The 16,839-nt window shown below is 46.6% G+C and overlaps 1 protein-coding gene across 7 annotated transcripts; it reads left to right on the forward strand.

Moving 5' to 3' along the window:
* Positions 1 to 5,144: 5,144 nt before the first annotated feature.
* Positions 5,145 to 16,561, forward strand: LOC119803011 (gastrula zinc finger protein XlCGF28.1-like). 7 transcript variants are annotated; one of them, XM_038314204.1, is made up of 6 exons: positions 5,170 to 5,280; positions 5,740 to 5,812; positions 8,568 to 8,741; positions 9,725 to 9,851; positions 10,019 to 10,168; positions 15,122 to 16,561. In XM_038314204.1, the coding sequence occupies exons 3-6, from the start codon at positions 8,670 to 8,672 to the stop codon at positions 16,549 to 16,551; spliced, it is 1,779 nt and encodes a 592-aa protein (XP_038170132.1). In that variant the 5' UTR covers positions 5,170 to 5,280; positions 5,740 to 5,812; positions 8,568 to 8,669; the 3' UTR covers positions 16,552 to 16,561. The 7 variants fall into 7 exon arrangements, with proteins under 7 accessions (XP_038170130.1, XP_038170132.1, XP_038170136.1 ...); XM_038314208.1 differs by having other exon boundaries at positions 8,606 to 8,741; XM_038314205.1 differs by lacking the exon at positions 5,170 to 5,280 and adding an exon at positions 6,447 to 6,539 and having other exon boundaries at positions 5,298 to 5,812.
* The last annotated feature ends 278 nt before the right edge of the window (positions 16,562 to 16,839 follow it).

Genomic DNA, 16,839 nt, shown 5'->3' on the forward strand with positions numbered 1-16,839 from the left:
CAGCAGAAGGAGAGGGGGAGGGGAGAAGGGAAGGCAGGAAGAGAACATGAGGGAAAGAGATGGGGGAAGGACAGAAAGGGAGAGCAAGGAAAGAGATATCTTGATTGAGAGCCATCAGGGGCTAGCAAGAAACTTGGCTCTAAGGAAATTCCCAGGAATCCACAGGATGATCCCAGATAAAGCCTTAAGCAATAGTAGAGGCGGTACCTGAACTGACTTCCCCTGTAATCAGATTCATGACTACCTTAATTGTCATCATAGAACCTTCATCTAGCAACTGATGGAAGCAGATGCAGAGCCAAGCACTGGGCCAAGCTCCCAGAGTCCAGTCAAAGAGAGGAGCAATTTGACCAAAGGGATCAAGACCATGATGGGGATACCTAGAGGAATAGCTAATCTGAGCATTTGGGAGCTCATTGACTCCAGACTGACAGCAGGGGAACCTTCATAGGCTCAGACTAGACCCTCTGAATGTGGGTGACAGTTGTGTGGCTGGAGCAGTCTGTGGGGTGACTGGCAATGGGACCACGTTTTCTCCCTCATGCGTGAACTGGCTTTTTAGAGCCCATTCATTTTTGAAGAATTCCTTGGTCAGCCTAAAAGTGATGTGCCAGACTTCGTTGACTCCTAGAGAAGCCTTACCCTCTCTGAGGAGTGAATAGGGGTGGTGAGTGGGAGGTGGGGGGAGCATTAGGAGGAAAGGGAGAGGGAACTGGGATTGGTAGTAAAATGATAAAAGATTATTTTAAAAAATAAATAAAAAAGAAAGAAAACATCCTAATCTACATAGTGAGTTCTGAGACAGCCAGAGTTACATAGAGAGCCTTTAAAATATAAAACACAAAATAAAAAAATTGAACCAGTTCCAAGAACTAAATACCAACATACATGCTTAACATAGAAGGACAAATCTCAATCATAGACAAAGCACTTCAGAAAACTAAGAAATGCTGAGGGTAGGAGAGACAGTCTTCCCCAACAAGAGTCCCACATTGGTTATCCAATATTAAGTGGACAGTCTTGAAATCATATTCACACAAGAAAAATATGGAAAGAGCAGGTTGTATTTATATATCTAGGAACAACACCACACACACACACACACACACACACACACCAGCAATTACTGAAAAAGAGGGCATTAATTTGAAAGGGAGCAAGGGTGTTTAGAGGGAGAAGAAAGTGTTTGGTTGGAGCCTCCATCCCAAGCCCCTCCCCTGGAGTTGTCTCAATCTAGACTCTGCCCCTGAGAAAGTTCAAATGATGACCCCTCCTCAGAGATGCTCAAGAAACTCCCACAGGGTATATAAACTGCTCTCCAGAGAACAAACATGGTTTTCCTATCTTCCTTTACTGTCTCCTCTTTGGGGGTTGGAGAGTCATCTGGGAACATGATATCCATTAAACATGGGCTTTTTCTAATTCACTTGATTTGGTCTGATTTGGATTATCAGGTCAGCAGAGAGGTTTATTGGGGTTCAGAAACTTTTCAGTAAGGGAAAAAATGTTGTAATTAAATTTTAATTTCAAAAAATTAAAGAAGAATTGCCCCAGTTCCAGGGTATCATTCTTAAGACTCCACTTCAGCTACATGGCTGCACGAAAAGCCAAGGTTACAGCCGCTCCAGCAATCCCTCCAATCCCGGACCCACATAACATTTGAAAAGCAGGAGTACCTCCAAACCTTAGAATTCAGTGTGATTTATGGTATTGTAGCAGTAGATAACCAGAATATTCTCCCTGCACCATATCCTTGACTTTGTGCTTCCAGGTTCTCCTAGATTTCTTGTGGATTTTGCCACATCCATAGACTTTGAGGTAGGGTTGGAGGTGAAGAAAACTCACCTGTAGCTTAGCATTGTAGGTTGAGGTGATGGGGAAGTTGGGTAAGTCTGCCTCACTGATACACACTGCTGAAACTGCTTAGATTGGATTATCCACCCTAGTGAGGCATGCTTGGGTAGAACTGGCCCAACAAAGGGAGTCTTTCCTTCACTTTCTTTTTTTAAAAAAATATTTATTTATTTATTTATTTATTTATTTATTATGTATACAACATTCTGTCTGTGTGTATGCCTGCAGGCCAGAAGAGGGCACCAGACCCCATTATAGATGGTTGTGAGCCACCATGTGGTTGCTGGGAATTGAACTCAGGACCTTTGGAAGAGCAGGCAATGCTCTTAATCTCTGAGCCATCTCTCCAGTCCTTTCCTTCACTTTCTACCTGTATTTTTTTTTTTTAGGAACATAAAAGAGGTCAAGACTCAGTGGTGATGTTTTTGGTCGAGAAATTAATACATAAGCAACGATTATACCAAGAAATGATTCCAGAACCACTCCTTCCATTGCAAACCTCTCAATTTTGTCCATGACCCTGCAGGACTCAGACGTGACAAGCTCAATAGAGGCCTGAGTCTCGGTAGTTTACCTTAACACAATACCTGGTTCCAAAAAAGATCACAAATTGAGACCGCCCAGACACCCAAAGGAAAATCCTAACTTTCCAACCACTGTAGATAGGATCACCTGCCAGCACACACCCATACACCCATCGCTTTTCACCAGGACAACCCTAGACAAATGTCAGCCAATCAGGGGTCCTGAACCTTAGAAATCCCTCACTCCAACCTCTGCTATTATAAAAACCCCACCCCAAGTGATCTCAGGGCTCTCCAATCACTCCAATACATGGGACACATGGAGAGTCTGAGTTCGAACTTAAATAAAAATAAAGGTTCTTTGTTTTTGCATACAGGATCCGGTCTCCTAGTTGGCTTTTGGGGGACTCTGTGATCTGGGCATAACTGGCCCCATTGGACTCCTCCTTTCCTCCTGCACCCAATCTGATCTGATTGGTTTCTGAAGTCACCACAGAGGTGAGGACACTGTGAAAAGTAGCTCAATGCCATGCTACCTTGGTGAAGCTGGTAGTTGACTTCTGGTGGTGTTCGGCCTCTGGCCTTCTAACCTCATCCCTCCAGCCCCTCTGGGAATATCAGACATGAGCTGATCATTTTCCCTAAGGAGCTTCTTGTCCATAATGACTGCTAACTTTGCTGAAGTGTTTGTTAGGGCGGCCAGTAGGCATAGGCCTTGTCAGAATTCTTCCCTGGGGAGAAGTAAACAATGTCTACCCCATTCTTACAGGATCCCAACAACAAAGTGGAGTTTCACCCTTCAACCTGGGGACTCAGTGAGTTTAGTGAGCTTACTCAGAGCGCATGAGCAAGGGGCTAGAGGAGCCCTGGGACCTAAAGCGGACAAGCTGGAATGTTCACCCAGCAAGAATAGAGCTCTCTCTTCAGCTTACTTCTTCCTCAGTCTATAAGCACTGGGGACAAGAACTCCTCACCCCACTCCCATCCATATGCAATGAAGAACAAATCACTTACAAATGACTGGGTAGGGTGCCTCGAGCCCACAGCTACATTTACATACATATGCCTCACAGCCCCATCCCTCTAGCAACCCTGACACTGCTTTAGGGGCTATAGGAGCTGCCCTTTGGTCTAAAAGCTCTGCTCACATTCCTGTAGTCTATTCTCAGGAAAGAACAAGACCGTCTGTGGAGTTGGGCATGGTGGCACGTGCCTATAATCCCAGCACTTGGGGACAGGGGCAGAAGATCAATCTAAATAGTCCTGGCCAGCCAGGGCTAGAGTTGAAGGAACACTAGCCCACAGGGGCATGTGGCTCTGGTAGGTCTCGTCCTTCTCTCATTCCCTCTGCCTTGTTAAAAAACCATTAGATGACATTCCCAAAGCTACCCACCAAGGACTATTCCTTTATTTGGCCAATCTTTCCTCCTGAGACCGACTACCAAATTCCAGTTATCAACCTATTGAAGTCCAGCAATCAGAAGCCCCTTTTGGCTCACCTAATTAACATGCCCAATTAAAATTAAACACCTCATCCTAACACGGAGCGTCTCCCTTTACTTTTATAAACCGCCATTTGCCCACGTGCCACATCTGTCCTCTATCCAGAGGACACCCCCACCCTGACAGAATACCGGGTCCCCTTTCCCTAGCTCCCTTCCCCTCCTCCCTGGTCCTTATCTCCTCACCGCCACACCAAAGCCTTTTTTTTTTTTTGAACTCGGGACCTTTGGAAGAGCAGGCAATGCTCTTAACCACTGAGCCATCTCTCCAGCCCACCAAAGCCTTTTCTAACGCAGACCCCCCCCCCCCCCCCCTCTGCTATCTTCTCTTACACCTACGAGGTCATTTGCTGCTGTTTTTGGCCAGAGTCAGGAGGGAGCCACTTTAGCTTTTTCTTCCTTGCTTAGTAAAGGATTCCTTTGTTGAAAACAGGTGTTTGGGTGTGGTTTGGGCCTAATCCGGGATCTGGGAGGAAGCCCCTGCTGTGCGGTGTCCTCGTCGTCCCCCTTCAAGAGTGGCTTAGCCCTGGAGAGACTTTCGCCGTCTCTCACAGTTCTCTTTAGGAATATCAACATTCTATTGTTCTGGGTATTTTCACTATCTGACTGACCTCCCCGCAGTTTCTCCTCACCTGCCTTCTACATTGTTTCTATTATGCACGAATTTTTGTTTCTTTGTTTTGTTTTTAAACTCTAAGTGAGGATACATGTTTTTCCTCAGGGAACCAAAACATCCCCAGGATGATGTACAGAAAGGTTCATGTCAGACTTTTAATGATTCCCAAGGCTTCACTTCACGTCTTCATGGCAATAACCCTTTCTAGTTTTCAAATTTTAGAAAATCAGGGAATAAAAGCCCTAAGTCCGTGTGAAAATACAGAGAAAGTTTAGGAATATGAAATATCAGTCTCTTAGACACGTGTACATCCACGCAGAAAATAATACCCTGACGATGTGAGACAGCTTCAGATTTTTCGTCTGTGGCATTCCACATGACCCATGGATGTACGGAAATGAGCACTCTGACGGTGACTTCCGTATAACTGGAATACGGACGTGGCCATGACAATGTCTTGGGAAAACGGAACCAGAATGTACACCACTCTGACTATTAGCAAAGCATAACCTCCCGAGTGGTGTTGGGCACGCGCAAGACAACCCAGGTAACTTTACAAGCAGCAGTGGCCATGCGCAACACCGACTTCCGCTGGGGCGGGGGCAGGCTGAGGTGTGGCCAGAGGCGTTCTGGAGTACCTACTTCCGCGTAGGTCTTCACGTGGTTAGTTGTTGTTATCGTTACCGGGACGCAGTGGGAGTTTGGATTCCGACCCTGGGGAATCCTGAGTCCGCGGGCGGAAGTCGCGGGCCGTGCGCACAGCTCGCTCTGCCATTGCAGTGAGGTGAGTGGCTGCGGGGCAGGGCGGACGCTGTGCTGCCGAGCGCTGGTCTGTGCCGAGCGACGGCTGCGGAGGCTGCAGGGGGGTGCCGTGGTTGGGCTGGGCGTCCTGTGTGAATAGGGTGAGCGGGATTACTGAGGGCGGCGATGGAGCCTGTGGCTGGTGTGTGTCTGTGAGGGCGGCGGCGCCGCCTTCTGGACTGCGAGTGTTTGCATGGCTGGTGACTTGAGGCTTGAGTCTGCCTTAGAGAGGAGAAAAAGATGGAAAATGAGTTTATTCACAGTTTACACCCGGGCCGCAGGATCCTCGGCCTGCCCAAGCCTACGCCGTGTCAGAATTGATAGAAGGAATGGGGCAGTCTGCGCGAGGTCGTAGCTTTGGCCTCTAGGGAGCGGAACTGGGTGCAGGTGCTGGGGACCAAGGCTTCGGGTCATTTCTCTAACCCCATTACATTTCCCATAGGGAGGTGCTGAGAAAGAAAAAAATTTAAACGTACTAATTCCTATGACCAGTCTGAATATTGGGACCCTTGAAGGTGTGTGCTAGTCTGTCTTTGGGACCCCGTGGACTTGGCAACGATCTGTGGTCAGCAGTTGAGCAGCATGGTGCTGTAAATAGGTGTAAATAAGTGCTTGGTCTCCTGCAGCCCCAACAGGTTGACCATGGTCCAGTGCCCCTATTGTGAAAAGCAGAGTGAGGAGGGGGAGTTTCTTCAAATTAGCCACATGGGGCAGAAGTGGTAAAGAACCTAGTGACCCCAGTCTGTCGTTGTGACACAGAGGTTTGGGATTGCTGGTCAAGAGGTTGGCATAATAAAGTTATCTGGCAGGGTGTGATGGCTCTTGGCTTTTACCCTTCCGAGGTGGTACCTACCCTTCAGAGGTTGTACCAGTGGGATCCCTGAAGAGGGAGGCTGCTTAGTGTAGCAGGAGGGCCTCATAGCCCACATGCTCCTTTTGTTGCTGCATGTGTACATATGATTAAGAAGTCCTGGTCATGGTGTATGTGGTCCTGCCTATCTTCTTTTAGCCTGGTCCTGCAGGAAGTTAATCTATCTGGTCCTTGTCCTAGGTCCAAGGGCACCAATCTTTTTCCTCCTCGGTGTTTATCTCTACTGTGAAGCCTCATCCTCATGCCTAATTGTCCTCTGGGGGGTGGTCTGTTCTCAGGGGCTTTACAGTTTCTGGAATTGAAGATGACCAATGCATTTAGAAAAATCTTTGAGCCTTCAGTCCTGAAGGGGGATGTGTCAATCCCACCAGGTGAGAATGTAACACCACTCCTACAATTTTGAGCCAAATTTAAAGCAAGCTTGATTTTTATTGGAGTGCACCCAAAGACTGACCATGCCTGCCTGCTAAGTTGGGTTAGGGAGAGCGGCTCCAAGTCTGTTCCTCGGGCCTTTTAAGGTGTAAAATTGTGAGTGGTTGCAAGACAAGTTTATTTCATTTTATTTTTGTTTGTTTGTTTCAAGTCAGAGGTACTCAGTGTAGCCATAGCTGTCCTGGAAAACTGTAGACCACATAGTTGAACTCACAGAGAGCCGCCTTCCTCTGCCTCTGCAGTTCTGGGATTAAAGGTGTGTGCCACCACAGCCTGCCTTGCTAAGCAGATTTACCTAAAACAGTGCAGTAGTGAGGAAGTAGGGAAAAATCTCAAACAGTAGCCACCACCGCGTGGTCACAAGTGATCAGGGAGGGTTATGGGGCTGTGAGTGTTACCAAAACCAAGTCAAGGTCATGGGTTGGGGCAGGTCAGGTTTCTGGAAACAGACAGAAACCTATTTTTAACAATACAGCATAATGGCCCTTGCCTTCAGTGGAGTGAGGCAGGTTCCTCAGATGGTGTAGGTTGGGTAGAGACAGCCAAGCAGAAGTCTAAGCCACCAGACAGGCCTCAAACTTGGTGGTGATTCTCCTGCTTCTGCCTCCTGAGCGTGGGTTACAGAAATGTGTCATGTAAGTTGAAGTGCCCAGAGAATTAAAAACTTCTTTTGCCTAATTGGCTAAGTAATCATGAGGAGGACACAGTTGTGGGAGATCTTACCCCTCCCACTGCCACTTTCGTTCTTCTCTCCCCCCATGCTCATCTCCAGATATCACGCCCTGGTTATTATAATGTTCGTAGACATACGACCTTGTGAGTGCAGGTTGCTGTTAGTCTTCTCTGCTCTGAATGTCTAGGGGTTTGGGCTTTGTTTTGTTTTATGAGGAGGTTAGGTAGCAGGCACTAGCAGGAGTCTAATGTTTTTGTCCATGTGTAGCTGGGGCAGGGCGAAGGTCTCTGTTCCTCTCGCAAGCTTTCCTTCCTGTGTCACCGTGATTGTCTCTGCCTCACGATAGTAGGGATGGTGTGAGGCATCGGAGAGACGTACAGAGAATACTGAGCGAACATTAAATAAAATTGAGTTGACACTTGATGATTTTTAGTCACTTATTTTCAACTTTTAATCTCGTGATGTATGCCTGTTTGGGGACTGTGCCCATGAGTGCAGATGTATGTGGAAGCCCTAGCTTGAGTTACGGGTGTTCTGAGCCCCTGATGTGGGTGATGGGAATCAACTTGGTTCAGACATGTAAAACAGCATGCTTAAAGAGTAAGTATGGGCTAAAAGGGACGTTTGTACAGGTACACACAGAAAATGTTGGGCAGGACAAATAAAGGAGCAGCTGTCATTCTCTGCAGAGCACAGCAGTGTAAACTAAATGACATGTTGGAAGTAGGACAGAATGCCGTGAAGCAGAAAGAGTCTTCTTTTGCCTGTATTTTCTTCACTGCCAGGCAGGTGCCTTGATTCCCAAATCCTGTGAACACTGCATCTTCCTTTGGAAAGCTCACATCAGTTAGTATCTTCTCACACTAAAGGGTGGAAAATCTGCACTGAATTCTTTGCAACCAAATTTCAAAATCATTGTCTTTTGTTTGTTTCCTAGATCTTCATAAAGTTAAAAGTTAGGCTAGGCGTGGTGGTGGATGCCCTTAGCCCTAGCACTCAGGAGGCAGAGGCAGGTGGATCTCTGAGTTCAAGGCCATCCTGATCTACGGAGTGAACTGCTGGGCAGTCAGGGTTACACAGAGAAACCCTGCTCCAAAAAAAAAAAAAAAAAAAAAAAGGAAAGGAAAGAAAAGGACAAAAAGAGTCGGGCTTTCACTACTCTGCAGTGTCTGTATGATGCCTGTTGGGTAGCGCTAAAACTTCATATTGCAAATGTTCTATGAGTGATTTTCCAGGACTTTGTCTTTGTTGCTCCCTGGGTCGTGCCAAGTCATTCACGCTGCTGATTTTCTAGCACAGCCCAGCTGAGTTCTCCATGTCCGCTCTACTCAGAGGCTCCACATGCTCACCCAAATCCTGAGGCAGTCCGAGACCCAGAGGAGACAGCACAGAGGACATGTCTACTGTTGGGGGTTTCTGCCCGAAGCCCCAGAGACTGGAAGCAGAGGAGCAGTATGGATTGTGTGAGGTGAGGAGAGGCGCCCCAGGTTCCGTCCTCCAGAACTGGGGGTAGACATTGGCAGTACCAGATGTGAGCTCTGTTTCTGAGGTAATCTTGAGTCTCCAGCTGAGTGAAGCCTAGAGGATGGAAACCCTAGCATTTCCTCATTATTTCGTGACATGCCTGGTATACTGCTTCTCGGGTTCAGGTTTGTCTGCTCATCCATGACCTCCTGGGGAGTCCTGTTTCTGGTCAGCCCAGATAGAGAGGACTGGCAGGACAAAGAAGTAGGTACCTCCAAGTCTAGCTTGGTGAACCAGAGCTCCTTTGGCTTAATCATGGTATCACAGGTGAGTGGCTGATGGAGGCCTGAACAGTTTGGGCAGCTGTGTTCCCGACAGAACTGTTGTTGATGGTGGTTTGTGAAGCTGTACCTCCAAATCACCCCGCCCGGTTGTGTCCAGCGATGGGTTTAAATGCGTGTAGACCTCGCCAGAGCCCACTACTGCTCCCCAAACTCACGTGGTCTTCCTGTCTCTCTGCTTTCACCCTGTCCTACCGCAAGCATCTGATTTACAGTTCAAGCTGCTGTGCTCTACAGAGCATGGCAGCCACTGCTGAATCTGCCCCTCCTGCCAGTTTCTCTGTGCACCTTTGTAAAACGCCCATGCTGAGTCCTTACGTTTGTTGTTTTCCCAATCCCAGTCTTTCCAAGAGTAGAAGCTCATACTGTAACGTTGAGTCCCAGGACCCCTACACAACTCTAGACAAGCACAACATGGCTTACTAGCTGTCATCCTGCTTGTATTTGGGGGAGAAATTCTATCCTCTGTGGGGTTAGATGAGACGTAGTATACAATACATGGCAGGGTATTTTTATATTCTGTCTTTAGGCCTGAATATAAAAATGAAACCTTTTTTTTTTTTTGTGGAAAGTTTTTGTGGTACTTCTTGGGGAGCGGAAATCATTAAAGACTCGTGGCTACTTACTGTGTCTTTCTGTTGTGTAGAGATTGGTGTCCTTTGAGGATGTGACTGTGGACTTTAGCCAGGAGGAGTGGCAACACCTGGACTCCGCCCAGAGACGCCTGTACCAGGATGTGATGCTGGAGATCTACAGCCACCTCTTGGCAGTGGGTGAGCACAGCCGCCTGGGGATCCAGGATGAGCTCCATTGAGGTTTCCTTCCTTCTCTTTACAAAACATGGTGGGGTATCAGAAATCTGTGATGATTTCTGAGTTGTTTTGTCCTTGCTTCACTCTTGGGCATCTTTTTATGTGTTATTTAATGTTGACTTTTACAGTTAACCAGTACAGAGTTCATTGGATACCCTCTAAGACCTACGAAGATGCAACAAATCCAGTATCCTTGCAGTTCACAGGGTATCCCAGGCCAGAGGCCATCCTCAGGATGAAGAACGTTGATTTCCCACATCAGAGGTGTCAGTGTCAAGGTGAGTGACTGTTACCTAGTAGACAGGTGAGAGGTGTCATCAGCCTACTGACTTATTCATCCCCTAGTAGGGTCGGTCACCTAGGGTTTCATAGGAAACACTGTACATTTTGTTAACGAGCATTTGTGGGGCAGAAAGATGGTTACTGGATATTTGCTTAAGTTTCATTCTAATGCTCTATACAAATTCACAGTTCATGTTTGGAAAGCATGAAACAAAGAAATCACACATGGATTTCTGTTTGTACATCTTAGTTGTCAATAGTTGACATTATCAGTGTGGTTAATATATTGCTTGTGTAATGAGTAAAATAAATGTTTCCTTGTTTTTGTTTTTAAATTTTGAATGTGTGAGCGTGTGTGCGTGTGTGTGTGTGTGTGTGTGTGTGTGTGTGTGTGTGTTAGAAGAGGCCAAAGAGTGCTCGAGTTATAGGTGGTTATGAGCACCCATGAAGGTGCGGGGAGCTGAACTCTGGTCCTCTGGAAGAGCAGCAAACTCGGAATCCCTGAGCCGTCTCTCCAGGCCCTTCTGTGATATCTTTTCATAATTAATTTAGAGTATCTCATTATATCTGTTATGGAATATATATGTATATATTATTTTATCGTTGTATGCTATCCTAATTCTTTCACACTATTTATCTCTTCCTTTCTGTCTTTTTTCATCCTGGATCTTCTTTGGTATCCACCTACCTGGCACCATCGTATTCCTATTTCATATGTTCCCATGTAATCATTTTTTACTATTGTATATGTTTACGTTCCTGGGTGTGCACATGCCACTCACCCCTGTGGAGGTCTGAGGACAACTCGCAGGGAGTCACTTCTCTCCTAGAGATCAGGTTTGACAGCAAGCACCCTTTCCCTACTGAGCCGTCTTGTGGGCCCGGCCATACTTCTTATAGGAATTGCCTTCTAAGCCATCTGACCTCTTAGTCCTCCTGTGGCTGTTTTTGTCAAGTTGATACAACATAGAATCACCTAGAAAGAGCCTTGATGAGGAGTTGTCTAGGTTGGCCTGTGGCCTTGTCTCTGGGGAATTCTGTTATTTGATGTGGGAATACCCAGCTCTGTGGGCAGCACCGTTCCTGGAGCTGGGTCATAGAATGTGCAGGAGTACAGACAGTGAGCTGAGTTATAGATATGCCTGTGTTCATCTTTCTCTGTCATGTGACCAGTTGCCTCAGCTTCCCGCCACCTTGAAGTCCCTGGAATGGTGGGCTGTAACCTAGAATAAGGTAGAGTAAGTCCTACTCCCCTTACATTGCCGGTTGTCGGGTGTTTTATCACAGCTACAGGATGAAACCAGGACACATTTGACTTGTGATTTCTGTGTGGCCTCTGCGGTCTCTGTGTGTGGCAAGCCTTCTGCCATGTCTAGCTATCTAGAGGACTGGTCCTGTAAATGACCCCTTCTTTACCCTTGAAACGTGGGAAACTGGGGTCATCCTCATCCCAGTTAGAAAGTGGAATTTCCGTTTCTTGGCTCTTGTCCTTGAGTTTATTACTTCACAGTTCCTGCTCATTTTTACTTTCTAGTGTACAGTTTACATGACTTTTTAATTCTGCTGAGATCAGTACAAACTAATTCCCTGTTTTCTTATTTAGACTTTTTGTCCTGTTGAGATTTTTGGATTTCACTTTCAGTTAACATTCTATTGGCAGTTTCTCTTATAGCAAACATTTCTGTTTTCTTTCTCTTCTTCCTAATAGATTTGATGCAAATATCCAATTATTGCATAAGATGTAGACTGCACCAGCTCTTTCAGTGGCCGTGTATGTGTTTTCCTCACTCGCGCTCTGAGCCAGGTGTAGACAGGTCTCTGCTAATGTCTGCTCTGCTGGTGTTCCCCACTGGTATAATCTGTTGATTGGCTTGTCATCTTCATTTTTGTTGGTTTTGTTGTTTTGTCAGAAATAAGCCTTGTGGGCAGCAGTTTCAGCAAATTAAAAAAAAAAAAAACTATATGTCTTGAATTTCCAAAAGTAAGCAGAAGATACCGTTTCCCCTAATTTGGAAGATTTTTCAGTGTCTGCTAAAGTAAATGGAAGGAAGCAGGCCGTAGTGGACGCTGTGGCTAACAGCTTGAGAACCAGGAAGATATCCTTAGAGCCTTTGTCCTGAATGTTTAAGGGAGACTGCTTGAAATGCAGCCATCAGCACAGGGACGTAGAGAATAACTGCTCTTGGGGGTCACCCCGAATCTGAGATGACATGGGAGTTGATTTTGAGGGCACCTGGACTGGTTATTCATGAAGTAGTTTTGAATTGGAATAAAGAACCCGACAAAGCAAACTTAGTCCTTCCTACTGCTGCGACCCTTTAATGCAGTTCCTCATGTCATGGTGACCCCAACCATGACATTGTTTATGTTGCTACTGCATAACTATAATTTTGCTACTGTTATGAATCATAATGTAAACATCTGATACATAGGATATCTGACATATGACCCCTGTGGAATGGTCATTTGACCTCTCCCCTAGAAGGAGAACCCACGTGAGAACCACTGACTGAGAGGATGCTCAAAGTCAGGAATAATTGACTGTTTTATGTTGAAGCTGTTGAGATATAGTGGAGAAATAAAATATATTTTAAAGATGTATTTATTTTTATTTTATATGTATGAGTGCTTTGCCTGCATGTACGCCTATGTACCATGTGTGTGGCCTGGTGCTTGCAGAGCCATAAGAGAGTGCTGAATCCCTTGGAACTGGAGTTACAGATGGTTGTGAGTGATCGTGTGGGTGCTGGGAACCAAACTCAGATCTTCTGCAAGAGCATTAAGTGCTCTTAATCGCCAAGCCATCTTTTCAGCCCAATATTGGCAATTTATGGAGAAACTTTTGAGAATCCCTGTGGTACAGAGTTTGTAATATTCCAGATGGATGCTGAAGGGCTGACAATATAGTATCAAAAGGAAAAGTGAAGGCAGTAGTGTGGAAAGTTTGTCTTTAAGAATTTGTTGCCCCCACACTAAGGGCTGGAATGGGAGGACAATAGTCATTTTCTAGGTCGGCCAGTCAGTCTAGCCAAAATACTGTCTTCCAAGTTGAGTGAGTGTGTCTCAAAGAACATCTGGTGGTGGTAGCTAGTGAGGTGAATCAGTGAGTAACATGGTTGCTCTGCGATGGTGAGGACCTGAGTTTGGGTTCCTAGCTGCCATATAAACGCTTGTGCGTCTGTAACCCTAGCACTGGTGGTGGGATGTCAAGGGCCTGATAGCCAGCCCAGCTGAAATAGTGAGCTCTCGAGTCAACAAGACACCCTGCCTCAAAAAATAAACAAATAAAGAAAGAAATGAGAGCAATAGAGAGAGAGAGATTTAAAGTTGATCTCCAGCTTCTTCATGCACATGCAAAGGTGAGCACACAGGTAGCACACATGCAGTCTACTTCTGCCTCCACAAGTGTACACACAGGCTAGCATTCCCGTCTACACAGTTACACAGGAGACATGCACACACGTGGGCAGTCTGGGCAGGTGACGCGGATCCGGGTCCGGTCCCTAACACGCGCAGCAGAAACTGACTCCTGTAACCCACTGCTGGGTCAGCAAGGTAAGCAGACCCCTCAGGCTTTCTTGCATCCATTTCTAGCTGAACTGGCAATTTCCAGATTCAGTGACAGACTTTGTCTCAGAAAATAAGTTGAAAGTGATTGAAGAAGACAGTCTTTGGCCTCCGCATGCATAAGTAAACATGTACACCTGTGCACACAAACACATTAAACAGATAAATAAGATACAGAAACAAAAATTTGGGGGTGTAAAGTTCAGGAGAAGGGCTTGTGGAGCATGGGTGAAGTGTGTAGCTAATCCTTGCCAACAGAGGGAAAGAAAAAAGTTACAAAAAAATTTAACCAGGTGAGAAAATGGTCAGAGGCTTTTCTCTAGAGCTAATGGAGACCTCTGCTGACAACCCTTCTGAGGTTGGCTGTTGTTGACAGTGCCAGCAGCAGCCGGGGCCTGTAGCAGCCGGGCCTGCTTCCTCCCTTCTTGTTTATCCTTCTGTGTCTGTAGCATGGGCCTCCTGCATAAGTTGATTGTCTTTGTTTATCCTTCTGTGTCTATAGCATGGGCCTCCTGTATAAGTTGATTGTCTTTCACCAAACCAGGTCTTCCCAACAAATTATCTACTACCTGGTGCTTCCGTTTCCTCATGAGGAAGACAGAGCGTATAGGTGTAGATGCCTTGTGGGATGGTGATGAGGATTAAATGAGCTTGCGTATTCACTTCATAGTGTCAGGTGTTCTAGGTTGCACGAGTCAGTCAGAGAAAGAGGTCGCTCAAGGTAAAATTCTAAGGCCTGTGTGGCAGCAGGAAAGCTCAGCCTCTGATGAACTGATTCATATTTACTGATTGTTACACAGAGTTGTTTGTTCGGGTGAAGTGTTTCCTCATGCCAAGGTTCCTAATCTCTTCTCTGTGTTTCTCTTAAGGAAATCGTCACACTCCTGCTCCCTTAGTCCTTATTGTGTGCCCAGTAATCTGAAAGCCTCAGGTGTGCCACAAGCTTCTTGTGACCAAAGTCATGCAAAGGCTGTAACACCCTCTCAGAAAACAATTCTACAAATCATGGAAAACAATTACTGTTTTCCACAATAATTCTTCAGGGTCAAAGTCCTTCTAGAAAACAACTGTTCACTCTAGTGTTTGCCCCGGATAGTGACTCTACTGGATGCGTACAACACACGTGGGTGCAGTGTTACATCAGGGTTGGGGCATTACAAGGGCCATTGTCACCATCGTCAGCATTGTTACTACCTGGCAGAGACTTCTTTTTGTTCAGTCTGATTCCTTCTCCATCTTGCTCACTGTGTCTGCTCCTTCATCTCTTCTCTTCACAGGGGAATCAGAGCATGACTCTGCTCATCAAATTTGTGCGAAAGCTGCATTTCCAAATGATTTCTCTAAAGAAATCACTAAACGTGGTTCATATTGTCTCATTATAGAGGAGTTCTGGCAGGATGGGGACCCTACGAGGACAGATCAGCCAAACCAGATCCCACTCTTGAGTTCTGCTGCTTTCTTCACCCAGAAACCACTGATGAGTGATGAGACTTACAAGTGTGAGGTGCCTGGGGGGTCCATTCCTTTAGATCTCCACCTCATTTCTACACAAGAGAGATTTCCAAAGTGTTGCTCATTTGAAGAACCTTTGCAGCCTAACCCTAACCTTCAAGCACATAGTGAACATCAAAGCAGTGCCACCAAGCAGCCCAATGGCATTGTTGAATCCTGTCAGTTCTTCACACCAAGCCCGTCTAATGCTGTATGTGCAGCTCCTAACAGAGAAGAGAAAGCATGGAAAGGAAAGGTTCTCAGCCCTAAGCAACCACTTAGGAAGCATGAAATTCTTTCTCAGGACGAGTCAGTTGAATATACCAAATGTGGGAAGGGCTTCCCTGCTAGGCCAGCTTTGTGCCCACAGCAAATGACTCACATTAGAGGGACACCTTTTATTTGTCACAGATGTGGGAAATCCTTCCTTCCAAACTCTGAGTTGAGCTCTTGCCCAGGAACGAACCGAGGAGAGACACCTTCTGAATGTCCTGATTGTCTGAAACCACTCACAAGGACATCTGACCTGCAGGTGCACGAGGAAGGCCACACAAAGAAGCCTTACAAATGCCACGACTGTGGGAAATCATTCAGCTATGCATCCCATCTAAAGGTGCACCTTCGAATACACACAGGTGAGAGACCATATGTGTGTTCTGACTGTGGGAAAGCCTTCAGCCAAAAGTCGGTCCTTACCACACACCAGAGAATTCACACCGGGGAGAAGCCTTACACGTGCAGCCACTGCGGGAAATTGTTTGTTTATGCATCAGATCTGAAGAAGCACAGCCGGTTTCACACAGGGGAGAAGCCTTACGAATGCCCCGACTGTGGGAAGTTGTTCAGTAATAAGTCCCACCTGCCTGTGCATCATCGAATTCACACAGGTGAGAAGCCGTACAAATGCTGTGACTGCGGGAAGTCCTTCAGAAGGAAATCCCACCTTAAAGTCCATAACCGGACACACACTGGCGAGAAACCGTACGTGTGCTCCGAGTGTGGGAAAGCATTCAGCCACAGCTCAGTTCTCAGCACACACCAGAGAATTCACACTGGGGAGAGGCCTTACACGTGCAGCGACTGTGGGAAAGCCATGTCATCGAAAGCCCAGCTGAACGAGCATCAGAGGATCCATACGGGTGAGAAGCCGTACATGTGCACTGACTGTGGGAAAGCTTTCAGCGGCAGGTCTTCCTTACAGGCGCATCGGAGAACTCACAGGAGTGAAAAACCCTTTCTCTGTCACCAGTGTGGGAAAGGCTTCCTGCGCAGGTCACAGTTGTCATCTCACCAACAAACTCACGCTGCTGAGAATCCTTAGTACTGTGTGTGTGCGCGCGCGCGCGCGCATGCGTGTGTTCGTGTGTATGTGTGTGCGTGTGTGTGCATGTGCGTGTGTGTGCATGTGTGTGCATGCGTGTATGTATGCGTGTGTACGCACGCACCGTGCGTGTATGCATGTGCGCGCTTGTGTGTGCGTGCGTGTGTGTGTGTGTGTGTGTGTGTGTGTGTGTGCGCGCGCGCACGTGCAGTTGTTCTGTCTCCATGCCAGCCGAAGGCCATCACCACACGGAAATGGAAGAAAACGTTGCCAGTGATGGACTAGGAA

Source organism: Arvicola amphibius, chromosome 12, assembly GCF_903992535.2.
Source record: "Arvicola amphibius chromosome 12, mArvAmp1.2, whole genome shotgun sequence".
NCBI classification, from domain to species: Eukaryota; Metazoa; Chordata; class Mammalia; order Rodentia; family Cricetidae; genus Arvicola; species Arvicola amphibius.

Bases quoted from the DNA above. Each gene is read 5' to 3' on its own strand.
- LOC119803011 (XM_038314202.1), top strand. From the start codon at position 8,670: ATGTCTACTGTTGGGGGTTTCTGCCCGAAGCCCCAGAGACTGGAAGCA. The intron at 8,742-9,724 runs GTGAGGAGAGGC...TCTGTTGTGTAG, and splicing joins AGCAGTATGGATTGTGTGAG to AGATTGGTGTCCTTTGAGGA. The intron at 9,852-10,018 runs GTGAGCACAGCC...TGACTTTTACAG, and splicing joins CAGCCACCTCTTGGCAGTGG to TTAACCAGTACAGAGTTCAT.